At 36.0% G+C, this 12,875-nt stretch overlaps 1 protein-coding gene across 1 annotated transcript in view; it reads left to right on the forward strand.

Annotated features, from left to right (window-relative positions):
- Positions 1 to 11,864, forward strand: part of LIPI (lipase I) — a 59,350-nt gene extending 47,486 nt beyond the window's left edge. Inside the window, exons 9-10 of the mRNA XM_047739185.1 lie at positions 3,891 to 4,067; positions 11,703 to 11,864. Coding sequence (XP_047595141.1) covers positions 3,891 to 4,067; positions 11,703 to 11,790 — 265 coding nt within the window. The 3' untranslated portion in view covers positions 11,791 to 11,864. The remainder of the gene's footprint in view (positions 1 to 3,890; positions 4,068 to 11,702) is intronic.
- The last annotated feature ends 1,011 nt before the right edge of the window (positions 11,865 to 12,875 follow it).

A 12,875-nucleotide genomic window follows, 5' to 3' on the forward strand; every position in this document is an offset into this window, starting at 1 on the left:
ATGGAGATATGAGAGTGACACAAGTCCAGAGAGGCGGCTGTTGTAATAACTTCTGTGAGAGATGATGGAGGCCTGGACTAAATCTGTAGAAAGTATCTATCTATCTATCTATCTATTTATTTTTTAGGATTTAGAATAGGTGAGTTTTTATGATTAATTAAATATGTGAAAGTGAAGAAAAGAAGCAAGTTTTGAGGCAAACATTTAAGTTATGGTGCCATTTACTGAGCTAGGTCATGGAGAGGTCATGGAAAGGAACCAATTTAATCCTTCGGTATAATATCTTGAAAGCTTCTATGGGCCAGTAACTGTACTAGAAATTAGGGATACAGTTCTGAACAGATTAGAGTGCTGTCTTTACATAATTTCTGTCCATTGTAGCTAATAGACTTTACAAATACATAATACAAGTAAAATGATGATGTTCATCATTCCTCTATTCAAATAATTTTTAATGTGTATCTCCATTGAGCTAGGGACTGTGCAAAGTGCTGAGGATACTGTGATGAGAAAAATAGACATGGTCCTACCCTCATTAAAGTTACAGCTTAATGAAGGATATAACAGTAATCAAAAATAAATAAAAATGTATAAACAAAATATGAAGAATGTCTTGAAACAAATTGTAGTGTGTATGGAAACATGAAATAGGGGATAGTGAGGTCATTAAAAGTTTCTCTAAGGACATGTCATATTAGTTGAGACCTAAATGATGAGCGGAAATTCGTATGTTTTGCTATATTCCAGGCAGAAAGGTCAACAAATGCATAGATCCTGAAGTAGGAGGGAACATATCCCATTTTAAGAACTGAAGGAATTTTATAATGTCTTAGAATGGAGGCAGGGAAAGCAAGAGAGATATGGGAGAGTTAGAAAACCCCTTGATTTTGTAAGAACTAGAACTTACAGGGCATTTCTAGGATTCTATTTTCCTCCCTGGGAAAATGAAAACCACTGAAGAATTTTAGTTGGGGCAGTCTGGTTGCAGCTGGGACTGGATCTTTATTTTGGAAAAACAATTCGATCACACTGGGTTGATGATGGAAAAGAGAGGTTGTTGTTGCAAGAATATAGGCAAGGAACAGGGGTATCCTGCGTGCTTGCAGTGGAGATGGAAACTGAGGGCGGATTCAAAGCAGACTCAGGATAATTCATAGGTATAATCAGTAGGAATTTATGATAGATAGGAAGTAAGGGTTAAAAGAGGGGTTATGAAGGGTGAATCTTCATTGTCTGGCTTGGGAAATTGGTGGTGGCACCATTTAAAATGATAAAGAAATTTGTAAGCTGTCAGGTTTTTTTTTTTTTTTCCCCTTAGATTTATTCATTTCTTTATCAGAGAGAGAGGGGAAGCACAAGCAGGGAGAGTAGCAGTGGGAGGGAGAAGCAGGCTCCCCACTGAGCAGGGAGGTCAATATGGGACTTGATCCCAGGACCCTGGGATTGTCACCTGAGCCAAAGGCAGACATTTAATCGACTGAGCCACCAAGGCATCCCAAAGCTGTCAGGTTTTGTTTTGTTTTGTTCTTGGTGGGGAGGGTTGTTGGGGATGATGTCATTTAGATTTGAACCTACTGAGCTGCAGACATCCTTGAGATATCCAAGTAGACATGGTGAATAACAGTACATGTGTATGTCTGGATCTCAGCAGACAGAGTTCAGCCAGAGGCAGAGATCTGGTGGTCCTGAGCAAACAGTTGGTATTCGAAGTCGTTAAAGTGAGTGTGAAATTGTAGGGAAAGTTAGCACATTCCCATCTGGACGCGTTGACTTGGAAGTATCGCTGAGAAATCCAGATAAGGTCGTGGATAGAAATTCGAGGATCACTGATGTTCTATTCCGTGAAAGAGGAGGTAATAACAGTGCCTGCAGGGAGCAGAGATGGGCTTTGAGGAGTGTGATGACAACCTTTTTTTGGGCCTAGTTGTTCTGAAGAGTCAAGAGGAGGAAAAGGTGGGGATAAACGTTAAGATGGCACAAGAACCGGACACGTTCTTCATGTGTTCTACGTGTGGTTGTTGCCTTTGTTCAACAAATCATTGTTGCCTTAAAGGAGGAAATTAATACAACAGGTTTTTTGTTTTTTGTTCTTGAAGATTTATTTATTTGAGAGAGAGAGAGAGGGACAGAATGCAAGCAGGGGGAGAGGGAAAGGGAGAGGGAGAGGAGAGAATCTCGGCAGACTCCACGCTGAGTGTAGAGCCCCACATAGGGCTTGATCCTGCGACCCTGAGATCACGACCTGAACCAAAATCAAGAGTCAAAGGCATAACTGACTGAACCACCAGGTGTCCCAGTACAATAGGTTTTTCTTTTTTTAATTTCTTTCTCTCCTCTTCCTTTTTCTTCTCTTCTGTCTTCTTCCCTTGCTTCCCCCTTCCTCTCACTCTCCCTCCTTTTCTTTCCTCCTCCTCTTCCTTCCACTTCTCCTCCTCCATTTCCTTCTTCTTTGGAGTTCTCTTTTTAGTTAAGCAGATCCATACTGATCTAATTGACTCCAGGCAATGCTCCTGGCACACAAAGATGAGCGATTTGAGTAGAGTGTTGAAGAACGTTGACATGACTGTGTTTGCATTCTAGCTTTGCAGTCACTAGCTTAGGAAAGGCTCTTGTATGCTCTGATACTTAGTTTGCTCATCTGTTATGGCAATACTAATAGTATCTAATAAAGGGAGTTGTTAAGATAAGGTCAAGTATGTCAAACTTTATTACAGTTCTGGGTGCACTGTAAATGCTCAGAAAAATATACTTACTTAATTCTACCTTTATTCTTCCTTTTGAATCTGAGGCTTTTATAATTATTCCTTTAATGCACAAATATTTGGTAAAATGGCACAGAAGAATGAAAAATTGTTATTTGAGTATTCAGCCCACTCAGGGAACTATGATAGTTGTTGAGGTGTCTAAAAAAAGAAGCATAAGGGAACGTCTTTATAAATGTATAATCTAGACACCAAGTCAGAAAGATAAGATGTCCCATTGTTTTCTCAGAAAGTATCCCCGAATAATTTTGTATGGAGGTGTGTATATTTTTATTTTATTTTGTTTTAACTTATTTTAAATTAGTTTTTTAAATGTTTGTTTTATTTAAATTCAATTAATTAATTAAATTAATTAATCAGTGTATCACTAGTTTCAGAGGTAGAGTTCAGTGATTCATCAGTTGCATATAACATCCAGTGCTCATTACATCACATGCCCTCGTTAATGCCCATCACCCAATTACCCCATCTTCCTACCACCCACCCTGAGCAACCCTCAGTTTGTTTCCAATAGTTAAGAGTCTCTATGGTTTATCTCCCTCTATGATTTTGTCTTATTTTATTTTCCCCCTCCTTTCCCCTATGATCCTTGGTTTTGTTTCTTAAATTCCATATATGAGTGAAATCATATGATAATTGTCTTTCTGTGATAGACTTATTTCACTTAGCATAGTACCCTCTAGTTCTATCTGTGTCATTGCAAAAAGTGAGATTTAATTTTTTTAATGGCTGAGTAATATTCTGGGGTTTTTTGTGTGTATATATATACACACACGTATATATATATATATATATATATATATATATATATATAATATCACATCTTTATCCATTCATCTGTTGATGGACATCTGGGCTTTTTCCATAGTTTGGCTATTGTGGACATTGCTGCTATAAACATTGGCGTGCAGGTGCCCCTTCAGATCACTATGTTTGTATCTTTTGGGTAAATACCTAGTAGTGAGATTGCTGGGTCATATTTAAAATTATTTTATCAAATACTTTAACAAATACTGTTTGGCCTTTTTCCTTTAAATTATTCTTTCTATCTTGCATTGTTAACATGACATTGACCTTAGAGTTAAATTATATTTTATTGATATGCTGAACATATTAAATTCTCTTTAGGGAGAGCACATCGTTTAATGATCTCCAAGAAGTCAAGATTCTTGCTCGATTTTTAAATGATGTTGTAAATATTTCAAGCATGAGTTTGACATATTTTCAGAGCACAAATTTGCAATGTCTCCCAGGTGGTTACAACATCCATCGTATCATGTTACAATCACTTACGCATCCAGAAAGGTAAGAAAACTAAATTTTGATTTCTTTGTATAATCTTTTTTTTTTAAAAGATTTTATTTATTTGACACAGAGAGAGAGAGGTTACAAGTAGGCAGAGAGGCAGGCATAGAGAGAGGGAAGCAAACAGAGAGGCCTATGCCGGGCTTGATCCCAGGACCCTGAGATCATGACCTGAGCCCAAGGCAGAGAGACTTTAACCCACTGAGCCACCCAGGCGCCCCTCATTGTATAATCTTTTAAGCTTGAAAATATTGGTATGCTAAGAAATGTTTTAAAAGTTTATATATTCAAATATCTGTTTATTGTGTATTTCAGGTTATATTTCACATAAATATTAGAATATCTAAATTAGATATATTAGAATATCTAAAAGGTGCAAAATGCACTTTTTTAAAGTGAAAATTAGTTTGAATGGAACTTAGTTTGGAATCATATTACCTAAGCCAAGAAAAAACACAATCATTGCACTAGACACAATAAAAATGAAAAAAAAAAAAATGAGACAGATGTCTTCCTCAGAAGTTGATCAATAATTTCTTATGTATACATATATATTTACAGAGTGGTTGAGATTCCTTTTATACAATTTTTGCATGGGGCTCAATGGCTAAAAACTGTATAAGGAGGCATATGTCATAGAAGATAGAAGTCATCATGACTTTCAATGATTTTTTTCTTTCTCTTAAATTTATTTTTATTTGGGAAGAGAAAAAAAGTCTATTTTCATCTGTTGTATCTAAGATTCTATATATTACTGGAAATTCAACCCTAGGAGTATATTGGCAAAAGTAAAGCTCTAGCATATATACGATAACAGCATGAGGAAAATCTGACTCTATACCTTAATTTTACGATCAGATGTCTTGGTTTGTCTGTTATATCACAAATATCTCCATTCCACATCATAACTTGATTTTTTTTTGAAGATGATAGAATCCAGCAGTATTTATATGTCTATTTAATATGCTTTTCTTAGTTCTGCGTTCTCATAACTGAAGAGGTTTTCCTACTATCCTTGTCCCCACGATATTGATGTATGTGTTCACCATGGCAGAATTCATATTCCCACACAAACACCTCTGTGAAAGCACTAAGAACCACTAAGACCTCTTTAATGAGTTGACCATCTGTCTATTTGGATATGTGACATGTGATTTGTTCCAATCACGAGAGTCAACTGAGAGCCAATAGCCACGGGTTTGCGGATTGCTAGAAATCACTGTTTTTTGGTTCACCACAGAGCTTTCTTTTTATTTCTCTTTATGTTTCTGTATTTATATATTTGATTCCTTAATTACCTTTCTATGAATGTTGCCCATACTAAATAAGAATTTTTGGAGAATAAAATTAATAAATGATAAGAATATGCATTTAGATGAGATCTCTATCAAAAGAGGAGAATTGGGGGGGCACCTGGGTGGTGCAGTCGCTAAGCGTCTGCGTTTGCTCAGGTCATGATCCCAGGGTCCTGGAATTGAGCCCTACATCGGGCTCCCTGCTCAGCAGGGGAGCCTGCTTCTCCCTCTCCCTCTGTCCCTGCTCATGTTCTCTCTCTCTCACTCACTCTCTCGAGTAAATAAATAAAATCTTAAAAACGAAGAAGAAGAAGAAGATAATGGCTCCTGGCTTAGCTGCATTCAAAGGACCAAGCGCATTTCTGTGCTAGCTCTTGGCGTTGCCATTCACATTGCTTTATCCTCAGTCTTTCTAACACCAACTTGGCTGCTGCCTTGATTCCAAACTCAAATCCCATGAGGATGGGTGGGAAAAGAGTTTTTATAGTCTCTTTGCATGTCACTGACTTTGACTGGGCAAGTACATGCCTTTGAACCTCACACTGTGGTCGGGGAAGTAGATTCTTCTGATTGGCCAGGGAAGTAAGTCCTTTGATTTATGCTTACTCTGTGACAAGATGGGATTAAATTCAATCAGAGTTTATACACGGAGAGTGGGATGAAGAATGTTAAAAGCAGTATTACCAGAGAAGATAATATGACCTCTAAGGTGAAAAAAATAACAGGACACTACAGAAAGGCTGAAAATATTTCGATAAAACAGGCAAAAGATTAATTAAAAATGGATTGGCTTGTAATTTATCTTACTGTAGTTATATATTGATTTAATAACAACAACAAAAAAAAAAACTCAAGATAATTTTGATTGGCTGATGCAGTTAACCTGTGAATGAAAGCAATAAATGAATAGGTAAGCTGGGTCACTCAAATTCAGATTTTTCAAGATCTGAATACTTCAAACGATTTTGGGGTAAGTTAGGTTTTTGAAGTGGTTATATTTATTGTTCTGGATAGCCATAATGTAATATTTTGCCTGGTAAGACAACTTGAGATTGAACAATGTATAACTCCTCAAATAATTTACTTCAATATATTATGGAGGGTTGATGTATAACTTTAGACATGTTGTCCTTTTTCAAATTAGTTAAATATTTGAATCCGTTATTTTATAGCTTTGTCCTGAATGCCTTACTTACTTCCTATTAACTTCCCTAGTTATTTAGTGTTGCATTTAGTTGAATAGTTTCAACATTTAGTAAGCCATTTTCAAGATGAATAATACTGGTTAAGTGTGTTAAGATTTACCACATTACTGGTTAAGATTTACCACATCCCAGACGCTGCTTTTGCAACCTTTGCAACACCTCTCTGAGCTAATTTTTTTCTTCTTTTTATTAGTGAGGGAACAGAAACTGAGAGGCTTTCTATAACATGTCCAAGTTTGCTCATCTGAGAAGTGCCTTTGCAGTGATTTGAAGCCAGACTTTTCTTGGTTTTTGAAGTTGTTGTTTTCTTTTCTTCTAGTTGCTGTTATTTTGATAGGAATAAACATTTTTTCTGCTAATTAATATAGTGATTTATTCCCATTGTGGAGTATTTGGAAAATTTAATTCAAATGTAATACTACAAGCAGGAGCTATCACTGTTAATATTTTGTCAGGCTTACTTATCATCACACATGTGACAAGTGAATCGTGAATCTAATTATTGACATTAAATGACAAGCCAGGTTTCTGTGCAGAATCGTGCAGTTTGAGCTGTGGGCATCACTGTTCGAATAGATAACGGGGTGAACGTAATGTACTTGGAGCTGTGCAATACTGTGGACCTGATTAGAAGCATTTTTTTCTTCCAAAATATAAATTAATGGCAGCCATTATATTCCATCTTTTGTGGGATATTCAAATTAGTCTTTCCTTTATTGTTAGGCGTTTTGGTGCTTTTTCTTCTCCCCAATGCGTGCTTATCATGAATATTGTCTCTCGATGCATAGAAAACTATTGGCAGGTTAACAGTTTCCTTGTACTATATTTATAGAAGGAACATCAAGGAGGAGGAATATTTTCAAATCTTCTACCCCAGCACAGTGTTCACACTTTGATATAGGTTGGTGATGAGTCTACAGACAGTGGTTACTTTCTCCTTTTTAAGTCCCTTATTACAAGGGGAAAGGAAAGGGGGAAAAGGCAGACAGATGTATCCACCATTATATGTGACTCCCTGTCTTCTTAATCATTTTTGCATAGACAGCTATTGTACCCAATTTACTCATTGGTTAATAGGTTAAAAAAATAAGGTAAAGTAATTGGAATATGCTATAGAAGAAAAATAAGCATGCATGTAATTTTGATTTTTATGTAAAATCTTAACAGTGGGTAAGCAATGAAAATTTACTAAATTTATAAAATTTAGATGCAGTTGTTTCTACTCAGGGTGGGGGGTGGGGAACCAAAAATACATTTTGTGGGTGGTTAGAAAACTCAACATTCCCTCCTGGCTGGGGATGCTAACAGATGCTTGGATGAAATGTATGCTTTAAGTTTAATTACCTAGATAATTACTGTAACCGTTTAGCTGCTTTTCCTATTTAGATCTGTCCACACAGATAATGTGCAATTAATGAGAATTAGCACTGCCAAATTATTGGGAATGTGAGTTTTAAAAATGTGATGCCTTATGGTCCAGATAAGTTGTGTATGCAGTCAACCAGTAAGGATCTCTGTATAATAAACTCTGATGTTACAACAAAATTCCCCTTCAGGGCATTTCCAGTAGAGCGGGGACTTTGAACTTAGGGACTGAGAGGAATATATATTCACAGTGCAGGAGACCTGGGATGACTTCCTGAGAGAAGTTGGACTAAAGCTACTTTTTGAAACTTGAGTGAACGGTAAAATATACTCTTTTTGGTATATGGTTCTATGAGTTTGGATACATTCATGGAGTCATGTAATGACCATCATGTTCAAGATACAGGACATTTCCATCAGTGACAAAAACTGTCTTGAGCTAACCCCCTTCTTTTCTTTCTTTTTTTTTTTTTTAAGATTTTATTTATTTGACACAAGTAGGCACACAAGTCACAAGTAGGCAGAGAAGCAGGCAGAGAGAGAGGGGAGGAAGCAAGCTCTCCGCTGAGCAGAGAGCCCCATGCGGGACTCGATCCCAGGACCTTGAGATCACCACCTGAGCCAAAGGCAGAGGCTTAAACCACTGAGCCACCCAGGTGCCCTTAACCCCGTTCCTGGTCCCTAGCAACCACTCTCTCTAGTTTTGCCTTTTCCAGAACATTATGTAAAAAGGAATCATGATAGCATGTGCCTTTTTGAGTGTGGCTTTTTCCACTTAGCTTCGTACATTCAAAGTTTATGCATTTTGTTGCTTATACCAATGGAATGCTATTCGTCAATAGCATTCCATTGTATGTATATACCAAAATTTGTTTATCCACTCACCAGTTTGAAGACATATGGTTTGTTCACAGTTTTTGATAGCTATCTATGGATAAAGCCAACGTAAATATTTGCGTGTAGGTTTTCATGTGAACATAAGTTTTCATTTCCCTTGGATAAATACCTAGAAGTGAAATAGCTGGGTCATACTGTAAGTGTATGTTTAACTTCAGAGGAAACTGCCAGACTGTTTTCCAAAGTGACTGTACATTTTGTGTTCCCACTGGCACTTAGCAGAGTTCTATTGCTTCTCCTGCATCATCAAAGACTGCACCTTCCCCGGTGTTTTTGTTGTTTGGTTTTTATTTTTATTTTCCCCAAACTAATAGGTGTTTAGACATTGTGCTTTTATTTTATTTTTTTTATTTTATTTCTTTTGTTTATTTTTTAAAGATTTTTATTTATTTATCTGACAGAGATCACAAATAGTCAGAGTAGCAGGCAGAGGGAGAGGGAGAAGCAGGCTCTCCACTGAGCAGGGAACATGATGCGGGGCTCTATCCCAGGACCCTGGGATCATGACCTGAGCCGAGTGCAGTCGCTTAATCAACTGAGCCACCCAGGCGCCCTTAAGTAACTTTTAAAAACAGTATTATAAGCTTGGATGTGGTGATATATTGTACAAAAGCCCTGGGGACTTTTTTCAAATAGGTTCATATATGTCTTATTATTTGGAATAATTCATGGATTAAAATAAAATAAATGAATTATGTTTGAATTTTGGAGTGTTTTGTCACAGGTTTCTTTTATTATTTTAGATACTTTATCAAAGCAATGTATTCATTTCACTGGTTTGTGTAAGTGAAGCATTAGAAATGCAATATTCTGTGCCCTTTTGAAAGTAAAAAAAAAAACACAATAATCTTCGCATGGTAGTTGAACGTGAAAACACAAGTATTCTTTTAAATTATACTTCACAAAATTTTTTATGGGTTGTTGAGAAGGAACTATAGAATAACATAACATAGAATTAATGATGTCAAACTTAGAGCCATGGCAGAGGAAGTAGATAGGTTTTTCTCAATGTAAAAATCAAGAAAATTAATTTCTCACACATTTTGGTGAAAGTGAACTTTGGGTAGGCATTGTAAACCTGCCTAAACTGTCTTGTAATGCTTGTAAAGACTTTGTAAAATATGGAATATTTAATTCAAAAATATGCATTTATTATATTACTGATTGAACATATCTTAATGGAAATGAGGTTGTGAGCTTTTCTTGTGGAAAAAAAATAAAATCGCACTCACCTTGATGTTATATTGTAAATATGTGAATATGATGATTAAGGCTGAGATAATTTACCTATTAAGAAGTCTAATGACACACTTGTCCTACTGTGACAACTGAAAAATGAGGTGGATCAGGGAGATCCAGAATACTGAAGGCACATTCAGTGATTAAGGGATATAGCAGGATAGATAAAGAATTGACATAAGTATATATACATTTGTTTGGAAAAGTGGTGAAGTCATTCTCACACTTCTTAATAAAGAAAGAAGGTTGATGATCTTTGATAACAACAAAAAGCTACTTTTGCTGACACCTAAAACTCTTACAAGATTGAAGTATTACCATTTTACACTTATTGTTACAGTATTAAAATTCAAACTTCAAGATGCCTTATTTTTTTATTAACATATTTTTTTACTCCTTTTTTGTTTATTTTTATTTTTTATTATTTTTTAACTAACATATAAGGTGCCTTTATTATTTCAAATGGAAGATACTGTATCCGTGTTTATAATAAAAAATGAATGTCTATATTTTATTACTTTTAAACACATTAGCAAATGTAGAAAATTGAGTTATTTAAAAATTGAATAACTTAACCTAAAAATGCTGTTGAATATTTTTTTTCTTTTTTAAAGATTTTATCCATTTATTTTACAAACAGAGATCCCAAGGAGGCAGAGAGGCAGGCAGAGAGAGAGGAAGGGAAGCAGGCTCCCTGCCAAGCAAAGAACCCGACACGGGGCTCGATCCAGGACCCTGGGATCATGACCTGTAACCCACTGAGCCACCCAGGTGCCCCAAATGCTGTTGAATATTTAAAAAACTTGTCCGGTGATGTCCTAACCAAGCTAGAAGGAGCCTGGGAACAATGTACATCTTGAAATAGAGCAATGCATTTGTCAAGTAAAGGGGAGCCGTCAGCACTCGTGAAGCTGAATTGCCCCTTTTCCTTGACTAAGTTGCTGTTGCTCACATAGGAAATTTCCATTTATTTCAACCATATTTTTTCTTTAGCTCCTTTCCTGAACTTTAACCAATCTTTTCTTATCCTACTTGATTACCTTTTTATGGATTTTAAGAAGGTTTTTAAGATTCTTTGAAAGACATTAATAGGAAGATAAAAACTAGACAAGATGCTTAATTCATCATAGTGACTTGACTTTTCAGAAGTCTTCAAATGCTAAGTACACAATCTCTCCAAGATATAGAATTCTTTACTGATTATCATCTCCACTTTAGTAGGTAGAAAAGAGGACTGATTAGATTATTAGAAAATCTGTGTATGCAATTAAGCCCCATTCTTTAATGGTGCCTGTCGTGATAGAAAAAATGGCCCAGCCACTAAGTGTTGAGTTCAGGCTTCAGCTATTTCAGTATCCAGAAATGTCTTCCATATAAAGTAAATATCTCAATGACGCATCAAGGAGAGGAGAAATGGAAACACAGAGAGTTTTTTCTTTCTCCTAAATATTGTGTCTACTTCATCCCTGTATAGCCAAATGAGATGGAATGGAAACGAGGCCATAGGTTTGTCCCTGCATTTGGAAAACTAATCAATTGCAGGTATTGAATATCCTACCGTTTTAAGAGGAAAAAATTTAAACTTTGCCACTTTTACTAATTATTTTTTTTTCTCTCTTTTTCTCTCTCCATAGACCACCACTTTGCAAATACGATTTTGTACTTGATGAAAATGTGGAAGTATTTCTCAATCTACGCACATGCACATCAAAGGAAATATAAAATGCTCTCTTCCGTCAAATATAAAAACTTGTTTGTGAATTAAAGAACTTGTAAATGGGATCAATGCATTCTTTTAGATCAATCTGGGATTCAGATATTTCTACTTCTTGAAAAAATTTTTAAAATAAAAAAATATAGAAAACTATTAAAGTGCATATAATAAAACATTCTGAATATATTCTTTTTTTTTTTTTTAAGATTTTATCTATTTTATTTTAGAGAGGATTAGCACAAGCAGTGGGAGGGGCAAGGGAGGGGCAAGCAACTCCTACTGAGTGCAGAGCCCGGGCTTGATCCCATAACCCTGAGCCATGACCTGAGCCAAAATCAAGAGTCAGATGATCGACCAGCTAAGCCACTCAGGTGCCTCACATTCTGAATGTGTTCCAAAAGCTGTTTATTGCTGTTTACCTCAAATGTTTGTCATTGAGTATTTCCCGTAATTACTTATTATTAACAGATACTATGTTTTTAGAAAAAAAGAGAAACGTGTTGCTTCAGTACTGTCTAAATAGTATCATTCTCTACATCTCAGACTGCAGTAGTAAAATAAGTGAATATATATATGTATATTTATTTATTTAAAATAGTTTATTTATTTACTTGAGAGAGAAAGCAAGGGAGAGCATGAGAGGGGAGAAGGTCAGAGGGAGAAGCAGACTCCCCATGGAGGTGGGAGCTTGATGCAGGACTGGATCCGGGGACTCCAGGATTATGACTAAGCAGAAGGCAGTCGCCTAACCAGCTGAGCCACCCAGGCACCATATGCTTTTAATTGTAAATTTGTCACTTGGGAGAAGTAACTTGGGTTAATGTAAATCTTGTGAACATAAATATAACTTCTGTTTAGTGCTCCATTTGATCTATTTGGCTTAAGGTCAGATCTTGGGTCCACTTAATGGTGGTGTGAACTTGAGTAGCTAAACTTACCTCACCATGTCTCAGTCAATCTAAGAATTTTTGTGATGATTGAGTCAATATTTTGACTAGTGTCTGCCTGTAATGATAATAATAAAAATACTGATAGCTAACCCATAAATCACTCACTATCTTTCTACACAGTTTATTAACACACATATATATAT

Source organism: Lutra lutra, chromosome 1 (genome assembly GCF_902655055.1).
Source record: "Lutra lutra chromosome 1, mLutLut1.2, whole genome shotgun sequence".
NCBI classification, from domain to species: Eukaryota; Metazoa; Chordata; class Mammalia; order Carnivora; family Mustelidae; genus Lutra; species Lutra lutra.